General features: G+C 33.1%; 2 protein-coding genes across 2 annotated transcripts in view; one reads left to right on the forward strand and one right to left on the reverse strand.

Annotated features, from left to right (window-relative positions):
• Positions 1-22,991, reverse strand: part of LOC134229437 (low-density lipoprotein receptor-related protein 6-like) — a 108,585-nt gene that overhangs the window by 63,775 nt on the left and 21,819 nt on the right. The gene's annotated exons all lie outside the window — the stretch shown is intronic.
• LOC134229443 (uncharacterized) lies at positions 19,590-22,806 on the forward strand. Its single transcript, XM_062711195.1, has 3 exons — positions 19,590-20,379; positions 21,077-21,194; positions 21,393-22,806. The coding sequence occupies exons 1-3, from the start codon at positions 20,291-20,293 to the stop codon at positions 21,648-21,650; spliced, it is 465 nt and encodes a 154-aa protein (XP_062567179.1). The 5' UTR covers positions 19,590-20,290; the 3' UTR covers positions 21,651-22,806.

Genomic DNA, 22,991 nt, shown 5'->3' on the forward strand with positions numbered 1-22,991 from the left:
ACAAATGATGAACAAATATGAATATTGTTAATTTTCAGTTTAGAGAAAAAAACTTAATAGTTCAAGGTAATGAATGTTCATGAATTTTCATGAATACTAAAAATGTAAAAATAATTGTCACAAACGATCTCCAGAAAACACTCATTACTCCCATAATACAACTTTTGCATGCAGATGCAATTGTTGAACAAGCCCCTGATTTAATTAATAACATGCTTTTGTTTTGATTTTGAAAGTACTAGAACAGAAACAAGTAGGAGAACATAAGAAGTTAAAATCACTATTTTCTACTCTCCGAATCGGTAACTTAGATTCTTCAGAATAATAAAACTCTATTATGTACTGTCTAGAAGGGAGATTGTAATTAAATTATGATCGTAATTTAAAGAATACTGCATCAATATTGACAGCCTTTTTTTCTCATATTGAATTACTAATGTTTCTTCATCATTTAAAATGGCCAGCTATATCAGGGACCTATATACTAATAGTATATAGGTCCCTGGCTATATTAATATTGTGCTTTAAATTATCTCATTTTTTCACGACACAACTTTGCTCGACCGAATTTTCTCTATTTGTCAAACTTTTAACAATTTGTAAGAAAATGAAACAGACTTACAGTCTAGGAAAATTTTCATAATCTTCGTAAAAACGTATCATAGATTTATTGACAGCTAAAAAATCATATCTCTTGTCCGTACTATTCTTGGGTCAAACGCTTTATATTTTGATGCAGTTATCAAGTCACATTTTTCTGTCTATCGTGTGTAAATGATACAGCACAGGCTGCATGGTTGTGAAGTATCTATGACATGATCCACATTCGTATTTTGTAGTCTATTCTCCTATACACTTTCATAGCTCAGGATACTCTGTTTGAGGGCGAGAGGTTCCAAAGATTTATTTGTTGTCCTCTTGATATGGAGGCGGCCATACTTGAACATACGAAACTGTGGCTCTACAGGTATAATGTAAAAAATCCAATTCAATAATTGATATAACTTATATTAATTTAAAAAAAATTAATTTCAGTGAAAAATCATTCAGATAGTGTTTGTTATTTTTTGTTTAACAACAATCTTGGCAATTCGAAACTATTTCTTAATTAGCTCTGCATGACACTTTTTAAAAGGCGCAAACTTTGAAATGCGCGAGACGTTGGAAAGTGAATCGGTAGAGTGGGAGGATTATTAGCGTAGATCTAGTCATTCTTTGTCAACCTTTGAAGAAAATAACAGAATACATGTACGAAGAAAGAACATCCAGAGGATCAATTTACCTCATAACTGCAGATATTAATGGTGAGTTACAAATAAATTGAGGCAATCGCTGTATCTGTGAGATATTTGTCAAGATGTTACTGTCTATTTGTAAGAGTTCAGTTATGTCTTTTTTAATGAAAATTTTGTCAAACTTTGTTATGATTAAGGATCCAACCAAATTACGTTACATTTAATAATTAAAGATTGAAAAATTCATCCTGTTTACCTATAACATCTTATGATCTTGAACATGGCAAGGGAAACAGGCTAAACTCCCGCTCGGAATGCTTTAAAATATGACAGTGCCTATGATGCAGAATTAAATGAAACAAATATGCAAAAAAAAATGAAGTCTTAAGTTTTCACATTTATGAGCATTTTCAGAAAATCTTTGCTCTTGTACATGTTGTAGGGAAAAGAGAAGCAGTTCACAGATAATGTCGATGAGTTGAGATCAAAGGATTAAAAAAAACTCTGGCTGCCAAAAAAAATAATAAAAATCCAGGATCATAAAGAAAAACAAAAGAAAGGAATGAAAATATGAATCGTAATCGATCAAAGTATCCAAGTGATGAAATTCTGAAAATTCCACAGGGAAGCCAATGAGATTTTTTATTTGACCACCTCTTCTCAAAATCTTTGAAAGCCCTTTTAGCTGATGCCCTAATTGCTGAACATACTTTTCTGCCAGACATTGGGACTTGGATTAAAAATCATTCCATTTTAGGCATACACTTAGCTGCAGATCTGTAGCGTTATGGTTTTATATATATATGTCTTTGACCATAACGCTACAGATCCCGTAGTGCAAAAAAGGTGCAATTTACGGCGCAATATTTTATGCGCTCTTTTGGGGAGAATTTCTCCACTTTCCAGCATCTTTCAATCAACAACCTTTCAACTCCTAATTCTAGACACATTATTTAATTAATCTGTATATTTTATCCATCCCCCCTACCCTTTATAGTCGTCTCTACAAGTGATAAACTCGCTTGATTAAAATTATTTGTTAGATTACTGAAAATTCATATCCAGCGAGTTTATTGCCTGTAGAGACAACTATAAATGGTTGGGAGGTGAATAAACTATACATATTGGCTACAGAATATGTCTAGAATTAGGTAGTTGATTGACCAAAGCTAGAAAGTGGAGAAATTCTCCCCAAAAGAGCGCAAAAAATGTTGCGCCATAATTCCACCGGGATCTGTAGCCTTATGGTCAAAGACAAATATATAAAACCTTAAGGCTACAGATCTGCAGCTAGCATACACTTTGAAATATGCTGAATAAGGAACCCACACTCCTCTTGACCAAGTAAGGTTAAGGATTCTGCAAAGAGTCGCGTTTGAATTAAAATTTTTCATAATTTTACTAGGAATGAACTACATTATTTATTTATTATCGATATCACTTTTAAGAGTTGTTTACTTGAATAAAGATTTTGTTACCATGATTTGAAAACAAAAATTCTGTGAAATCTTTCAAGATGCTATTAAAATATTTCTTTTACAGTTTTTCATTTTGCATAACTTATTACATTTTTGTTTACAAAAAGCAAGAACATTCATGAATAGTTCATGAACATTCCTAAATAACTTTTACAAATTATTCATGAATAGTTCATGAAAATGCATTGAACCTATTAATATCATTCATAAACTTTTCTTGAAAGTTCAAGAATATAATTCATGAAGTTTTCTTGAAAGTTCAAGAATTATTCTTGATCATTTTGCAGGCAATTAAAAAATCCAAGTTTGTTCATGAACAACAAATAATTCTTGAATATTCTTGAACTTGTTTTTCATGAATAAAATCCATGAAATCATGAGTGTCCAATTTTAACTTCATGGGATCTTCATGAACAATTCATGAGCTGATTCAAGAATATAATTCATGAACTTTTCTTAAAAGTTCAAGAATTATTCTTGATCATTTCGCAGGGGAAGCTATAGCGTGCAAAACTATGCAAACAATTTTTAAAGAATTTCGAAATAAAAGACTAGAGAAGAAATAATGATGGGAAGACTATTACTCCACGTTGCGGACACATAGTTTATACCACGTACCTTTATAAAGGGCTTAAGGAAACAACTAATGAAATGTTTAGACTTATGTATATGTACATATTATGTATATGTATATTCACAACCTTTCCTTTGATCACATACAGTAAACACGATGGAATCATATGAAATCAAAAATAAATCAAATGAAAACAGATTGATCGATGTGTACTACCAAACTGATATGGCTACTGATACCACTGAAACATTTTTAATTTGATGTGATACCTACGGAATTTATTAATGATAATAATAAATTTATTAAAAAGTGTTGGATTCTAATAGGTTTTAAAAACTTTGGTTGTTTACTTAGGATGCCATTGTTAAACTTAAAATCTCACAAACTGCAACATTTAGCAACAAGACACAGAACCAAACGGTTCTTTTTTAAAGAATCAAACCGTAGTATTCATGATAATTTTTGGCTAGCTGATGCTTGATTTCAAACTACAGAACTAAATTATTGTGTTTAAATTCAAAATAAATCCTTAAAAGGAAGGATTATTGCGATAAAATGCAGAGAATATTGCAATTAAACTATTGCCATTAAACGCAAAAAATATTGCGATTAAACGCAATAATTATTGCGTTCAATCGCAACATTATTGCGTTTAAACGCAAAAATTATTGCGTTTTATTGCAATAATTATTGCATTTAAACGCAAAAGTTATTGCGATAAAACGCAAAAATATTATTGCATTAAATCGCAATGATTTTTGCGTTTAATCGCAAAAAATTGCGTTTAATCGCAATTTTTGCGATTAAACGCAAAGTATTTTGCGTTTAAACGTAATGATTATTGCGATTAAATGCAAAGTTTTGCGATTAAACGCAATAACTGTTGCCTTTAAATGCAATAAAAAATATTTCTCTCTCTCTGAACTGACCTCAACGGGCTTCCGTAATTGCACTCAAAGATCAATAGAACTACTTGCTTTTAAATATAAAGATTATTGTGTTTAAATGCAAACAAAACATTGTGTTTAATTGCAATATTATTAAACGCAATAATATTGCGATTAAACGCAATAATTATTGCAATAAAAGGCAAATATATTATTGCGTTGAAACGCAATAATTATTGCGTTTAATCGCAAAAGATTGCGTTTAATCGCAAAAGATTGCAATTAAACGCAAATAGTTTTGCGTTTAAACGCAATGATTATTGCGATTAAACGCAAAGTTTTGCGATTTAACGCAATAATTATTGCGTTTAAACGCAATGAAAATATTTCTTTCCCTGGACTTGCCTCAACGGGCTTCCGTACAAATTAATTAGAAATGTACATCTTTTTTTCTAGTTTTTAAATGGAAAATCAGTGGACAATTTTACAAGTAAAACGAATTAGGGAATAACTATCTTCTAATTTGGTATTGGCGACCGTTAATGCTGATTTAACGGTCGCAAACTGAGTTTTACCGGCGACGCGTAAGCGGAGCCGGTAAAACGGATGTTTGCGACCGTTAAATCAGCATTAACGGTCGCAAATACCAAATTAAAAGATTAGTTATTCCCATTCTAATGCAATCCATGCATTTTGTTTTTGTTTACGTCTTATTTTGTTGAATTTTGTTACATGAAATACGTCACGGAGCATTGTGTTTTTGCGTCGCTCTATTATGACGTCACAATGAAAAAGCTTTCACGCTCGTTAATGCTCGTTTAACTGCTTCAAACATCAGTGCATTAGCCAATAAAAACGTGTTTTACAAAACAATTGCATTAGAATGCTATTTCTTTCCACACTGTCCATACAGTGAAATAGTTTTTGATCTATCTGCCCATTAAATAGTCATCAAACTATTCGCCAGCAGCATTCTGTTTCCCTCGATTTTCATATCGGAAAACGTCTTGTTATATCAAAATTGTGACGTAAAGATTATGATGTACCAAAAATGAATAGCATTAATATTTGGTATAATAAAACACCTATTTACTGGCTAAGAGGATAATAGCAGGTTTGTTGACTGTGTCTCTTGAAATAGTTTGCTGTCCTGGGTGGCGATAAATTTGCTTTTGTCCTCATAGCCAGTAAATAGGTGTATAATGTTTTTTTTTTTATATCAATGAGATATAATTATAATAAGTATAACAAGGTTATGATGAGAATGAAAAAGTCCATGGCATCATGACATCACTTTTGATGTTATTTTAGATCCATGTTTACTCTGTTCCCAATCTGTACTGTTTCAGTGGACTCAGATCGAATTCTGTTCATCATAAAAAATATCAAAACGTGTTCCCCGAATTATTAAAGATCTTTATCTATATTTTTACTATTTGTGTATCCTCATACTCAGGCATGCTACAATTTGTTTTATTTGTCTTCACTGTTTACATTTGTATCTTTATGTATACAATATTGTAAAAATGTGAAGATATAAATAAATTAACTTTATTTGATAATTAAAATGTTTATATTTAAATGTAATTAAAGACTGAAAGCCAAAGGAAAAATGACCAATCAAATAGAAACTAATATGATCAGTAAAATTTCATAATTAAAAACAAAAAGCATGCATTGTCAACGAGTTCAGAAAATGAAAAATAAAATAAGAGGCCCATGAGCCACATCGCTTACATGAGCAGATGCGCTAGGTAAAAAAATATCTAGGTATTGAATGGTTTACTGGGGGGATTTGAATTTTCTACTTGAGGATGCCATCATATCAATATAATACGCATACATCTCTATGTGGATGCCTTCAAGTCAATTTGACTAAACATAACTTTTTATAAGTTCACAAACAAAGTTATACCCTTTTCTTTTGGCCATGATAGATATTAATTTTTTCAACAATAGGTAATACAATAAACATTAAAAGAATAAACAAGTAACATTATTTTGGATACAAATGAATACTTGATGGCGTTTAACAGGTCGCAGAGAATACTCGAAATCGGGTATTATCCGTGAAATCGCGTATAATACTCGATATTAGGGTATCGTTGAATCCGCGAAATCGGGTATTCCGTGCAACTTTCTATAAAAACTAAAGAATAAAGCAACGGCGCATTATACCAGTAACTGTTACTTGTACATCAGTATCTTGTGGATTTATTTTTATTAAACCTAATTCATACGGTTTTCAAATAAGTTTAAAATCACACGACAAACACTGCTGGGGTAACAAAGAGGACACAATGGCGTTATTATTTTTCAATATAATTTCAAAAAACACATAACTACACTTCGTTTGTCTTTATTTCCCATTAAAGTATTCCATACATTTATTTTTCTAATTTGTGCACTATTCACAAAACGTGAAATTTTAAAGAAATTAAACGACTAACGCCGTGTTATGTATTTTTACTGAAAAATGTATGGCGTCCCTTTCACGTGAAATATATATATTATTCCTAACAGTTAGAGAGTACAGTATAAGCGAGTCATAATTTTATATCTCTGCCATAATAGAATACCAACGTTATTATAAAGAAGAAAATAAAATAATTTAAATAAATACTCACGGGAAAACAGTTTGAAAATAGCTATCTGAAGGTGAGTATCATTTTTATGTCAATTTAGCATGAAATTTTTATTCAAAGACACCGTGAATTTTTTTTATTGCATTTTAATCGATACAAGATTTGCTATTTTACCTTTATTTTATGCATTTGTGTGAAAATTGAGAGCGAGAAATCATATGAACAGGATTTTCTGGGTTTTTTTTTTTGGGGGGGGGGTATAAATAAAAGTCAAATGTGTAATCTTTTCATGAGCTTATAATACATTGAATTTCTCAATATAGATTGAGGTACAGTCATATTGAAATATGAATTACATAGTCAAGTTTTCACATTTCTTATAGTTTTTACGTTTATTAACATGTTAATGAACAAACTGAAATAATGGAGTGTTCAATTGCCTTGGAAACTCTTGTCTTACTTTTTGGTAATATAATTCCTCATCGGACATTAAAATTTTTATAAAAATCGTAGCCACTTCCTTTCTTTGTTATACTGTTTGATAGACAGGGTAAATTTCACCTCTTTACCTTCTATATTTTTTTTATATCGCTATCTTATACCTCATTGTAATATGCTAATACAACGCACTATCTGAATGGTTCTAGACAATATGTCACAGTTTTCTTTTAGTTATTTTATCTATGATATGTATTACTCATGGCAATAATTTTTCCTAATACTCATCTATAATGAAAACATGTGTTTAAAAAAAATAAACATGAATTCTAGTTACTTATAGTCTCATATTGTGTTAGAAAATAACAGGTTGCTTTTTGTTTACCTACAATGTATATGATATTTATTTGATGAATAAATCTTCCCTACGATTAAAAATATATGACCGAGTTTAACCGACCGTGACATTCAAAGAGAGGTCTCTTGGACCCATGTAGAACACAGTCGAGGTTGTTTTGTCAGAGGTGGTCAAGAAGCCTTTACCCCCCCCCCCCCCCTTGAAGTCGCCAAGAAATGGTAAAAAATTGATGACTTAGCGAAATTAAACGATCAACAGTTATGTTCTCTCATAAGCTGTATTCCTGAAACTATCACTGTCTCTGCTAAAATGTTGAAGACATATTCTGCAAATATGTTTGAATGATAAATAAAAAAGAAAAGATTTTCAAAAAAAAGAGAAAGAGGGTTCTTTTAGCCGAAAGAGCTAAAGCCACGAACTTTAGACAAATGTCACTGCATTATTTAACATAATTATTATCTGAAATAATAAATTCTGAAATGTTTTCAGATTTTGTGACTGGATAAATAAAAAGTGAAGCCGGGCGCAGTAATTATTAAATCTTTTTCTTAACAAAAATCTTTTATAAAGAAATAGAATTATCAAAGTGAGTACGTATGTTTTTGTGACGAACCCCGATTTATTCGTGCATTTTGACAAAATATATATGTATTGCAGAATTCGTTTTAAAAGTTTTAAAGAAAAGGAGGGGGTTGTAAGTAAAATGAATTTGATTTCAAAGACTTAAAGTATAAATAGATTGTAGCTCTAAATTCGAGTTTTTCTAGTTATATTACCAGGTATATCGTAGCTCGCTAGATAATATTGATATCACACGCATTTTGATTTAGATTTTTTTTCTTTCAGGTATTTATCTTGTCCATTACGCAAAATTAAACATTGTATTTATTTGATTTACTATCTTTAATTCTCATGTTCTAAATCGCTATCGCTTCTATTTTGTCTTGAGGGGGGGGGGGGCGTAATACATGCGTTTTCATCCTTTCATCTTAAATTATATTATTGTGTACTGCATTAAAACAAATCTGCGCCTATGTTTAATGTAAAAAAGAAAAAAAAAATCAAGTATTTTAATAAACAAAGGATTGTTGCTTGTCTCCAGTATCACACTCATGTGTGTATATAAAAAAATATTTAAAATCGCCATGCACATAGTACTACCCGGGATTGGGACGGATTATATTTTAGATTTTTTTTATCGCCTTTTTTTCTCTTCCTGCTCCTTTATCCGTGAAAATCACTACCTAATATTGCCAAAGTTGTTTTTTTTTTAAATATTTGAAGCGAAACCAACGCAACTACCAGTCATAGTGAAGAGGCATCTTAAGTAACAAAAATATATCAATTCGCGTTCACTGTAAATATATATAGGTGATATGTATATAAAACGTAGTGAAAATGAAAGCTTTTTTATCACTTATTTTTAAAAATTGTCATCCCCAAGTAACACTTTCACATCACTTCCGCATAGATTTTCTTCTATCTAGAGATAATTCAGTTATCCCGTTTCTTAAATCTGTCCGATCCATGTTATGTCTGATCACCCTAGATGTGATTAAAAATTACTACTTAAAGTAAATTAGGGTTCAAAATCAATGTTTATTTTTATTCATTATATACACATGTATGTGCAAACCATGAGTCTGACACCTTTTTATTTTATTCGGATAACCTCGGTATTTCCCTCAAAATTCATTCAGATGTTAGGCTACAGAATTTCGGACACATTTGACACCTTTTTACTTTAATCAGGTAATCTCAGTATTTAACTCAAAATGCATTCAGATGTTACAGAATTTCGGAGATATATCACACCTTATTATTTTAATCGGGTAATCTCGGTATTTACCTCAAAATGCATTCAGATGTTACAGAATTTCGGACACGTTTGACCAGTTTCTATAGTAGTCACGAGACATAGTTCTATAATGTATACGTGTGAGGAGAGATCATCCGGAGTTATTCGGTTTTAGAGTTATTAGATTACCAATAGATCTTCTATGGGCAGCGGAAAGGGCAAAAATTACCATAATGAGAAAACAATCAATTATCTTAATTTTAATAACCATAAAAACTTAACAAATGATATGCAATGCATAATCAACAGACGTTTTCGCAAAACAAATATACATTAAAGCAAAACCAACGACCATGTTCGTAACAAACATATATGAATGCAAAACCAACAATCATCTTTACAGTACAAACGTACAAAAAAACACAACAAGCGAAAAAAATTAACAAACGTGCACGCGGTAAATCTAGTCTCACCGGCTCCCGACGGTCCCGGTTTTTGTTTTTTTTTAATCTTGGCGATTTCCGTTCTATCGGCGCATAGAAACTTTTCACACTTCTCAGGCACATTTCTATGTTTAAAAAAAAAATCATTAAATTTAATATATAAAACTTTAACAAAGCGTCGGCAATATCATCTGCCAAAACACGGTAAATCTAGTACTCAGCTATAAATACAAAAACCCCTGAAAAAGGATACCGATGTTTTCGTAGAATCGCGGTTAAAAAAAACAAACTGAGATATACATATTTTTTTAAATAAATGAAAACCCTTTTTTTAAATCAAATAATTTTGATATTATGCATTTGTATAGAATTTAAATGTTTATCTTTTTTATTAACACCACCAATTTTCACTGAAATACTAATACCGGGTACCATCTTTTTGAGAAGAAAAATCGTCTCAATATCAATATTTTTAATATCTTTTAAGAGATGGACACAGATTTAAAGTTAATTTTATTTCATCTTAAAATTAATGAAATAAGATTTTACTTTTCCCAAGTATTAAGAATAAAATTAAAATTTGTGAGAGTGCAAGGATGTGTCGATCGAACCCGTCTAAAAGTTTGAAGTTTCAATAACCTTTAGCTGAAATAAGATTTTTATTATATGTTTGTGTGAAATGCTATTACAATATATATAAGTCGTATTCTTATACAGAAAATATTAATTTCAAATCTGTGTCCATGCACCTTTACTATCTTCGACACCTTGCATCTCTCTGTATCGATGTCCGTTTTTGGTTTTCATTTATAACGGAGTACTACATTTAACGCTTTTTGGAAGGTGCTACTGCTGATTCAGTAATAAATACGCAAAATTGTCGAAGTTTTTACATATTATTGAATTCATTTAAAAAGGAAATGTGCATGGGAAGTTTGAAGAATTTCTGTGCACCGACAATATAAAGAAATCGAGAGAAAAAAAAACAGGAACGTCGGAAGCCGGGAGTCGGGAAGACTAGATTTACCGCGTCCACGTTTGTTAAGTTTTTTTCGCTTGTCGTGTTTTTATGTACGTTTGTACTGTCAAGATGATAGTTGGTTTTGCATTCATATATGTTTGTTACGTACGTGGTCGTTGGTTTTGCTTTAATGTATATTTGTTCTTCGAAAATGTCTGTTGATTATGCATTGTATCATTTGTTAAGTTTTTATGGTTATTGAAATTAAGATAATTGTTTGTTTTTTCATTATGGTAATTTTTGCCCTTTCCGCTGCCCATAATCTTCCTTTCTTTTTTTTCGTTCGGGAAAAAATTCTGCGTTGTATTATTTTTTAAAGGTATGCCCTCCCACTCCCCCTTCTGCACAAAATTAAAAATAACGTAAAAACTGCCTCTATAAATAAGCTCTTTTCAAAATTGTATAATACTTTTAGTATTCATGAAATGGTTCTTACACTTCATAAAGGACATCGTCAAATAGGTAAGTTGATATTGTAAATTAGAAGGCCAAATAAAAAATTCTAAGACATCGTTACTTACAGGCTAATAAAGAAGGGAAAAGCTACGGAGAGAGAGAGAGATAGAGAGCAATAGTTTTAGAACTTAGAGTTTTAAAATAATGTTAGCTAACTAACATTTACTGTAATCTTGAATGCATAATATTCATAAATGCCGTATATTTTTTCATTTGAAATATCAGTGTGTAAACAAATCAAACTATTTACTCTTTTACGTATTCTAGAATACATAGTCACAGAGTTGCATGAATTTTAGATATCAACTTCGGATTAGGCTTAGATTTGAAACAAGATTACCGTATTACTTTCAACATCTAGTGCTGGCAACAAATTGGAAACTCGACACAAATCAATTCTCAACACTTTTTTTCTAATTATAAAATTATTTTGACAAACTTCTTCAAATTAGTTTTGCTCAGATTCAGTAGGCCTCACGGTGATATTATGACGTCATCATTGTATCATGTACGTAAGCATGAAAGAAAAGAACGTAATTTTAAATTTTATATAAAAGAACACATATTAAATGGCAATTTAAGAAATTCTATTAAAAAATTATTAACAAATTGGGGATTATATAATTATCAAGAATAAATCTGATATACTAATGTCTAATTTAGGGTATTTACGCATATGACGAACTTATAATTACTATTAAAATGGAGGACCTTGCTTCAATTTCTGAAAGCTCAACGTTGAAAAAATGTAAAATTCATATTGGCCACACGCGAGTACCTCTAAGATATTTTGCATAAAGGTGCATATATGTTATATTTTTATGCATGCAAAGTTTGGAAAGGGTACTTGAGTGTGGCCAAATTCAAATTTCGGAATAACTGCCGTAAAATCAGCGTTTTTATGCAGTTTTTAACTACATAGGTATATTCGTCTCTGCGCATGTGCTAAGGACGGTGGCCTGTGTGCCAAAAAATTATTTGTAGCGTACCATGACATTGTGCTCTACAAAATAACATATGATAGGCTTTGTGATTTCAAACTTAAATTTTGTCTAAAATCAAAGGCAGATATTGATGGTTCATGGCTTTAGCTCTTTTAGACATTTTTATCATTACATTATCTATACATTCATAAATAAATTTGATTTTATGCACAAGATGAATGTGAAAGTAATTAATGAAGCAGACACTCCCTTGTTTATACATGGCATCATATTTGGTGTGTGAAATGTGTTTCCGTATAATTTGATTTATTTACAAATTGTTCATGTTTGTCGTGTTGATGTGGAATAATTATAAATTCCCGAATTCTGATACTTTACAGTTCTGTTGTGTTGGGAATGAACATTAGGAAGATGCATATACTTTCAACCTAAGGAAAAATATAAAGCAAATCGAACGCCTTTTTGTGTGCAGATCATGAAATGTACTGAACTCCACGGGTATTTGTTGTCCCGAGCGCATTAATCTTGACGCCCAAATTCTTACTTGGCTAGTGATACCTTTAGAAAACATGTGTATCTAGATGAAAGTTAACTCGGCAACATGCGCCATCCCATTGTTTAAGTTTTATTAGGTGATTACACCTCCTATACCCGATTTCGCGGATTCAACGATACCCTTAATCGAGTTTTATACGCGATTTCACGGATAATACCCGATTTCGAGTATTCTCTCCGACCTGTTTAATATTGAATGCTGTTACGTTAAACATCAAAGATGAAGAGAAATTGAATAACGTGCGTAGAAAGGTGAAACTTTCAGCTGTTAAGCTACTAGATTAAACTTTTTAGAGTTTTCAAGTTGTTTTCATGTTGCGGCCTAAAATTTGTAAATGTAAGCATTTGATATAATTTTTTATGAAATTCTTGATAAAATGCCGGAATAGCCAGGTTTGACTATTTGTTAGTGGGAAAATCAACAAATTATAATTACATACGTTTGTAACGTTAGATTCATATAACAAGCTAAGACTGCTATACAGTTTTATTCTTATTCTTTCTAACTTCCAAACAGTTCATTGTCATGTAAAGAAGGAATTAAAACATGGAAAAAAACTCGCAAAATATTTAAACTATGCTTCGGGGCATATATTAAGGGCAGACACCACAGTGATAAAGGAATTTACCGAAAAGTGATTTTTGGAGCAGAATTTTCAAAAATTTTAAATCACTGTCATACATTTGGTCTGACAAAGTAAAAGGATATGTCAGAATGGACAAAATTTTATCAGAACAGATACATGCACCTCATTTTTTACGCTGATATAGGGGGAAAAATAAAAGAACAAAAATGCGTTTTAAGTATTAACAATTTCAAACTTTTACAACACTGACTTCATGAATTTATCAGCATTCAGTTGGTCACGTGTACAACACTAGAACTGAACTTGAAAAATGTGTGTGGCATGCATTAATGAATGCATTTCAATGCGTTGTCTGCAAATTGAAGTGTTTTGCTGTAGTACGTTATAAAATGTGTCATATGATTTTATTAATTAAAACAATTAATGTGTAATGAATGAATACATGCGTATGGTTTAATAAATTAAAAACAATGATCGATCTGCTAGAAAATTCGTTCCTCATAATAACATCTTTTTTATTTCTTGCAGTAGCTCGATAAACTACGTCTGGTTTTAAATTACATTTGTATCAAATAAAAATCACAAATATTTTTGATATTTTTAAAATCATTGTCACTCGCGTTGCGCAGTTGTTAAAAATCGTTTTCTCTGGAGATTTAAAGTACGGTGTTTATCCTTTCATGGCAGGATAGAATCCTAGGGGAAGTATTTGGAGACGAACTTATCGGATGAGACAATATAAACCGAGATCCCATTTCGCAACTGGCATGAAAAAGAGCCCTCACTGCTTAATGGTTCTGAGTGCCGTGTATAAGAAAAACTTGCAGACCTAGCTAATTCCATTGGTAAGTGGTAGTGTCTCAAAATGAGTAAAAATATAAAACAAACAAAATGTATTCAGATATACTTGCTTCTTCATAGAAATTTCTTGAAATGAAATTTAAAATTATGCTTAATACCCAGAGGTAGATCAGAGTAACAAAGAGAAAATGCACTTCCACTTTCTAACCAGTTGTGCACCCCATCCCAAAGGAACCACTGACCCTGGGGCCATATATTTCAAAATTTTGAAAATTTTATCATAAAATGGTTGATTAATAACAAAGAGCAGATTTCAAAGCATTAATCTATTATCAGACTATGTAACCCTCACAACCCCCCCCCCCCATACCCCTAACCCAGGGGCAGAGATGGGGTAATTGAATAAAGTAATTGTAATTAAACGTAATTAATTACATTTTTCAAAGTAATTGTAAGTAATTTGTATTTGAGCTTGCCTTCAATTACAAGTAATTGAATGTATTTAAATACATATCAAAAAAAGGTCATGTATTTTCAATTACTTTTCAATTACATTTTCAATTACTTTTTTCAAAATGAAAGTTTATAAAAAATGTGTTCTTATACTTATACTGGTGGGTTTATACTAAGTACCTATTCCCACTTTTTAAAAATCTCAATTCTACCTATTCCCAATTGCAAATAACAATGATTGTTTAGATAGTTAATTTGTTTTTACAGTAATTAGACTAAGTGCACCCCCTTTTAGATTTCCCTTTATTCTATTCATTTTAAGATAGAAAATTATGAATGGTTTTGTGAGAAATATTTATTTCCTTAAAAAATTTGGATTTGAGAAAGTAACAAAAAAGATCTTGCCATACACTATACTGCTGTAGCATGGGCTTGTGTTTGTACAATAATTAAATGCCTCATAATGTTAATTGTTTAAATTGTTTAAACAGTGTGTCACACTGCCCAAGGTATTTGGTAAAGGTCTAATTTTGTACAGGTGTGAGCCCTTCTCATATTCAAAGACAAAAAACGAATAAAAGTTCATTATAGAAAAGTTTTAAAAAAATCTTTTTAAAAAGTAATTGAAATGTATTTAATTACATTTGTGAAAGTAATAAAAAGTAATTAATTACATTTGAAAAAATCAATGTAATTGTAATTGCAAGTAATTGTCAAAATTATCAATGTATTTGAAAGCAATTAATTACATTTCAAAGTGATTGACCCCAAGCCTGCCCAGGGGGCATGAAATTATTCTGCTAGATGCACCTTTCATCATTATAATTATACATATACATGTTCTTGGATCATTGGCATAATACCCTTAAAGAATTAATGTATTTTCTCTATATAATCAAAAGAACTCCCTTTACACCAAATGGCAAAACCCGACACAGGGGCCATGAAATTCACAAATTTGGTTGAGGCACTCTTGCTCATTATAACTATTATACAAGTTAGTATATTTAATACCCAGGAGCAGAGAAGACGATTTTCAAAGAATAAATGCATTTTCACTATTTAATCAATAGAGCCCCGTGTCATATAATATATTAAACCCCGCGATATTTTGAACCCGGGTTCAAAATATCGCTGCGATATATTGAACCCCCCCTATAAAATATTGAACCCGGGGTTCAAAATATTATGGCCATAAAATATTGAGTCCGCTGTCCTTCTTATTTTACAGGGAGGGGGGTTCAAAATATTATGGCCATAAAATATTGAGTCCCCCTGCCCTATTAATTCATAAGGGAGGGGGTTCAAAATATTATGGCCATAAAATATTGAGTCCCCCTGTCCTAACAATTTATCAAGGAGGGGGTTCAAAATATTATGGCCATAAGATATCGAGTACCCCTGCCCTAACAAACTTATCAAGGAGGAGGTTCAAAATATTATGGCAATAATACATTGAACCCCCATGTCCTTTAAAGATAACAGGGAGGGGGTTCAAAATATTATGGCCATAAAATATCGAGTCCCCCTGCCCTAATAATTTGTCAAGGAGGGGTTCAGAATATTATGGCCATAAAATATTGAATCCCCCTGCCCTTTTAATTGATAAAGGAGGGGGTTCAAAATATTATGGCCATAAAATATTGAATCCCCCCTGCCCTTTTAGTTTATAAGGGAGGGGTTCAAAATATTATGGCCATAATATATTGAGTCCCCTTGTTCTTTTTTAGTTAAGAGGGAGGGGGTTCAAAATATTATGGCCATAAAATATTGAATCCCCCCTGCCCTTTTAATTTATAAGGGGGTGGGGTTCAAAATATTATGGCCATAAAATATCAATTCCCCTGCCCGTTTGATTTAAGAGGTAGGGGGTTCAAAATATTATGGCGATAAAATATCGAGTCCCCCTGCCCTAACAATTTGTCAAGGAGGGGTTCAGAATATTATGGCCAAAAAATATTGAATCCCCCTGCCCTTTTAATTTATAAAGGAGGGGGTTCAAAATATTATGGCCATAAAATATTGAATCCCCCCTGCCCTTTTAGTTTATAAGGGAGGGGGTTCAAAATATTATGGCCATAATATATTGAGTCCCCTTGTCCTTTTTAGTTAAGAGGGAGGGGGTTCAAAATATTATGGCCATAAAATATTGAATCCCCCCTGCCCTTTTAATTTATAAGGGGGTGGGGTTCAAAATATTATGGCCATAATATATTGAACCCCCACGTTCTTTAAAGATAACAGGGAGGGGGTTCAAAATATCATGGCCATAAAATATCGAGTCCCCCTGCCCTATTAATTTATCAAGGAGGGGGTTAAGAATATCATGGCCATGAAATATTGAGTCCCCCCTGCCCTTTTAATATATAATGGAGGGGGTTCAAAATATTATGGCCATAAAATATCGAGTCCCCCTGCCCTAACAATTTGTTCAAGGAGGGGGTTCAGAATATTATGGCCATAATATATTGAGTCGTGCCAAACCATGGGGATCCATCACAGAGTTTCAGCCCCCTACCATCCACAAACCAATGGACTAACTGAGAGATTTAACCAAACTCTTTGCAGTGCACTCACAAAATATGTAAGCGAAAAGCAGGATGACTGGGACCAGTACCTACAACAGGTTGCATTTGCTGCGCGCACTTGTCAGCAGAAATCTACGAAAGAATCCCCCTTCTACTTAATCTATGGGAGAAAAGCAATCCTACCAATTCAGCTAGACATTCCAACAACAGTGCACAGTATGCAGAGACAGCAAACAGATGAAGAGTTTGATGAAATCTACAGTGACAGGATAACCTCATTTGTTGAACTTTTAAAGGCCCATGATGCAGCTAAAGACAACATCAGCAATGAACAGAAAAAACAGAAGACATACTACGATAGAAAACATGGAACAGCTGATCTTCTTCAACCTGGCCAGAGAGTACTTCTCAGGAACTCAAAAAGGATCAACCGGAAAGGAGACAAAATGCTGAACAGGTGGACTGGTCCTTATACTATTTCTACATGCATTGGAAAAGGGGTGTACAAGCTGGTGGGAAGAAAGGAAATAGCCAACATCAAGAGTATGAAGTTATACAGAGAGAATTCTACTGTTACAACAGGAAAACAGACATCTCAGCCTGGAAGAAAATCTAAGCAGATTGCCACATCCAAGTCAAGAGTCAGTGGTCTCCAAAGATGCCGAAGGAGAAGAAGGGTACAGAAGCCAGTATGTAAGCCTACTTGTCCAACAGATGTGATAAGGAGAAGAAGCAGCCGAAGCAGTACTGTATCCCAACCAAAGACCAACATTACTGCACCTACTGAGGACCAAGGAGAGTGTACTTCAATTTCAACAAATAACAGAAGGAAGATAAAAGGAAGGTCCAATAAATCAAAGCTGAAAACTCTTCAAAAGGGACGTTCTTGCCATGTACATCCTAACAGAAGACTAAGGACATCTGAGGTTTCCAGCTCACCCAAATTTCCTCCGTCATCTAGAACAACCCTGCAGAAAAGGAAAAGACCTCCCACAGAAGAAAACCCATCCAGGCGTGTGAAGGGAATGGAGGCAACAAAGCAACGAGCATCACAGAATGTGTACCTATGAGGACCTATTCTTCAGAAGACATCATCTCAATCGTCAGACATTGTGCCAAGTACAGCCTTGCTGATGCTGCATCTAGATCACCACCTGTCTCTTTGTATCTTGCGTGCCAGAGAGAGGGAGAAGATGACTTACACCAGTGTGTGAACGATCTCATGGAAGTAGTTTCTGGAGCACACAGTCTGGACCCAGCTCTTCAAGAGTCCACTGAGACGGCCCCTGGTATTATGCTTGCAGCTGCCATATTTATCCAGTCGTACAAAATACTAATACCAGCACAGAAATTCCTTCCAACCCTTGACAGTATTCCACTTGGCAATTCCACCTCATCTTGCAAGAGACCAAAGGGACAGATCAGTCGTCTTAGAGTTGGTGCGATTGTACTCAACCAAGCTGATATCAGTACCCTGGACTCCATAATTTGGCTGAATGACAAGGTATTATAACAATTAAGTAATTTTTTTAACTTACAGCGTATGTAAAATTGCGATGTTACTCAAAAATAAAAACAGACTTTGAGAAAATGGCATCAAGTAAATTACTTATAATTGTACTTTAATGCCTAGGTCACATTTCCCGGCCGGTAGCCGTAGACCGGTGGTAATCGGTAGTAATCCGTGGTGTTAACGATGCCCCAACATCGGTCCACATCGGCCAAGTAGTCCTTAAAGTATCAGTCACATTATCCAGCGATGGGTACACGATGGACAACCAATGCGTTTTATGAGAAAAATGGCGTGGTTGCCGGCCGGACTTACAAAGGCCCAGCGATGCATTGCTAATCATAAAACGATGTTCCAGGATAATCGGCCGATGTATATTACATCGCTCATACATTGGTGAACATTGTTCGTACATCGGTCGACAACGGGCCAATGTTTGGTCGAACATCGACCGATGATCGGTCGTTATCTGTTGAACACCACTAAACTCCCCGATGACCTCAGATTCAACGGATATTGGACGATGCTCGGCCATACATCGGCCGATCCTTGAAAGATGTGTTAATGATGGGTTGCCGATGAGGAGCGATGTGAGGCATCGTTGGAGACATCGCTGAATTTTAACTACGAATTATTCCCTACCGATGACCCCACCGATTCGCAAAAAAGACTCAGTCACCGTCCGATCACTAGTGATGCCCGGCCGGCAACCACGCCATTTTCATCAAAAAACGCATCGGTTTCTCATCGTAAACCCCATCGTTGGATAATGTAACTTATACTTAATCAAGTAAACCCAAATTTTTAAAAACATGATGAAAGTGAAAACAATTTGAAATTCTAAAATAACTTTTTCTACTTAATTGCAAAATTTAATGTAAAGTAGATGTATAGTAGATAGATAGAGAGCACAAAATAGTCAATATATTTATATTATTTTAATTCATTGCTGATCATACATTCATATCTTGGATTGTTGAGCTGGCAGTGTAATTCAAAAGAACCCCAGTCAGCATACGTGCTACCCTGTTTTGTGGCTACAAAATGGGAAAATGGAGACTATTCATCCTGGTTGTTTCAGAAGGTAAATTGTCAATTTAAACAATACTATTTTTAAAAATCACGACTACAAAGATTTACAATATAAATCTTGTTTATAAGGATTTAGACGTAATTAGGTATCAAACAAATCAGCATTAATTTCTAGACACTTATTGGTCATCACAACGTTTCTAATTGTGTTTTATGTTAAATATCTTTACTAAATTGACCTTATAATATTTATCAATTTTTCACCTGTTTTCTGTATGAAAACTCAAATGTGCTGATTTCTCAATACATGTATTTCAAACATTTTTTTGATAAGTGGTGGTCACTTTTTCACAAGAATATAAGACAGACTGCATGACCGATACATCTTTTTATACATTAATTCTTACATTTGGAGATAAATATTGATATTTCTTCATATTTATGCTAGTTCAGCCCTACTGTGCATCTTAAACTCTTGCAACTACTTTGTAAATATTTTCTGAAGAAGCCTTAGTTGATTAACCTTTTTTTTCATTTCAAATAGGTTCCACTTCACTCATATGACACCATTTTGCTGCCTGTGTGCCATCGTGACCACTGGTTTCTAATGGTTGGCTACCCAAAATTGGAAACTCTGCTCATTTTGGATTCTCTGCCCAACAGACAAAGAGAAAAACATTTTGCCAGACACTGGAGGTAAATATTTTTTAGATATTTTGCAAATTCTTTCTCCTTCAATGAATGAAAAATTACAGGTTACCAAGAGTTAGATTCACGTACTCCATAAAATGGCCCTGTCAATATACTAATTAAATGACCAAGTCCTTAAGTCCTATTTCGATCATCAACATAAAGTAGAGACTTAGTGCTTTCATTTCCTATAAAAAACTTTCCTCTGAGAGTCCAAGTTTGGAAACTCAAGCGTTGTGAAACTGCAATATTCTTGATTTTTGAAGAAAATGGGTGAAATTGAGAATCTTCAACTTTTGATAAAAATATGAACCCACCCTGCGATCAAAAATTTCTTTCATGGATTAGAATCTTCTGAAACAGTTCTTTCATTTTATAATTCAATATTTTAGATCAGAGGTTTGGGGCTATACAAAATATTAAAAATCAGCTTCAAGTTAGGGGCATTTTTAATGAAATTTACAAGATTTGAGGAAAATGACGAAATTCATGACATCACAATACATAGACAAGAGAAAAAATTACATCATTTTTATTTGATATGAAGTCACCAAGGGTCCAAGTGAAATATAACATATTTTTAACAAAAACTGAGAAATTCACAGGGCCAAAAATGAACCAATGTGAACTTTCTTTAAATTATTCATGTATTCCATCTGACTATGATATTTTAAAATTTTAAAAGATTTCTCCTTTTTTTAAGATGCTTTATGGAAACCCGATTTCAAGCAGAGCCATCAACTCCCTTATCATGGACCCTTAGCCCCTTTAAGTCCTCGGTTCAGAAAGATGGACATTCCTGTGGAGTTTTTGTGCTAATGGTAAGAAATCAAGAGATTTATCAATTATCTTTCTACTGCAGTAACAAACAAAAATAAACTGTAAATTATAGTGTCAAAAGAATGTAATGTAATGACAATAAGCAAATATTTTTTTTGTTTTAAATTAGTTTCTTATGCAAATAGTAGAGACCTACATTACTCAACAAGGTATCTGATACATTTTGTAATAATTTGTAGAATTCAGCAGCCATCTTATCGCACATCTCCCCCCAAGTCATGCGGCTATGTCACATCAAGGCCTACAGAGCTTATGTGCGTGCGGAGCTGATCACTAATGGGAAACCAGACAAAAGGAGCCTTGCATGCGACCTTCCCTTCTGCGCAGCTAGCTACAAGAAACAGATTCAGTGTAGTTCCTGCTTGAGATGGTGCCACCATGCCTGCCTTGGCATCAAGGAGAAAGACAGTGTGGAAACGTGTATCTATTGTGCCTGAGAAAGAGTCCTGCAATGATTGTGCTTAGAACACTGTATCTTGTGCTTATGCAGAATGACTTTTGAGAGAAGATTATTTTTTTTTAATGTTTGTATTTCTGTTATAAGTGTTTCTATTTATTTTCTTGAATATTACCACGTTTTTGTTATCTTGTATGACTTATCTAAATGAGATGCTATAAATTAATTTATTATAAACAGACTTTGTCTTTTCTTATTCATGTTATGCTTAAGAAAGGTAAAATTGAAAGAAACAAAAAGCTGATCAGTTATCAACCACAACATACTATAAAAGCACAAATACTCGTGATTAAATTTCTTTTATTTCGTTGTTTACAATTATCAACAAAATTAAATCCCACACAAAATTTTATATGACTATAAATTGAATAGGCTAACTCTCTAAACAACGCAATTAAATGCTCACGAAACTATTTTTGATAACAAATCAACGAAATTTTATCCCCACGAAAATTTGTGCTTCAACAGTATATCCACTATTTATCCGACTAAGGAAATATTGTGAGATTCATTAGTTCATCCCATAAAGTATAACTGGAATATTTGGTGTTTTATGAAGGGAGAGAGCAACTGGGAAATAAAAACCTATGGAATTCTAATGCCCTGTTCACACAGAAAGAAATTAGAATCAAAAATAAAGTTACTACGAATTAGCTTTGCTTAGTGTTCACACAAAGAATTTAATGCGATTTAGTTTAATTCAAATTAGTTTACTGCACATTAAATAACTTCGCATTAGCCCCCCGCCCTCTTAACTAAAAAGGACATGGGGGCTCAATATTTTCTGGCCATAATATTTTGAATCACCCTCCCTCTTAACTTAAAAGGACAGGGGGACTCAATATATTATGGCCATAATATTTTGAACCCCCTCCCTCTTAAATTTTAAGGGCAGGGAGACTCAATATTTAATGGCCATAATATTTTGAACCCCCCTGCCTCTTAACTTAATAGGACATGGGGGTTCAATAGTTTATGGCCATAATATTTCGAACCCCCTCCCTCTTAACTTAATAGGGCAGGATGATTCGATATTTTATGGCCATAATATTTGAACTCCCTCCCTGATAAATTAATAGGGCAGGATGATTTGATATTTTATGGCCATAATATTTTGAACTCCCTCCTTGATAAAATAATAGGGCTTGGAGACTCAATATATTATGGCCATAATATTTTGAACCCCCTCCCTTGTACATTAAATGGGCAGAGAGACTCGATATTTTATGGCCACAATATTTTGAACCCCCTCCTTGTTATCTTTAAAGAACATGGGGGTTTAATATATTATGGCCATAATATTCTGAACCCCCTCCTTGAC

Source organism: Saccostrea cucullata, unplaced genomic scaffold (genome assembly GCF_032062105.1).
Source record: "Saccostrea cucullata isolate Sc308-1 unplaced genomic scaffold, CSIRO_AGI_Scuc_v1 ctg1109, whole genome shotgun sequence".
In the NCBI taxonomy this organism is placed as follows: domain Eukaryota; kingdom Metazoa; phylum Mollusca; class Bivalvia; order Ostreida; family Ostreidae; genus Saccostrea; species Saccostrea cuccullata.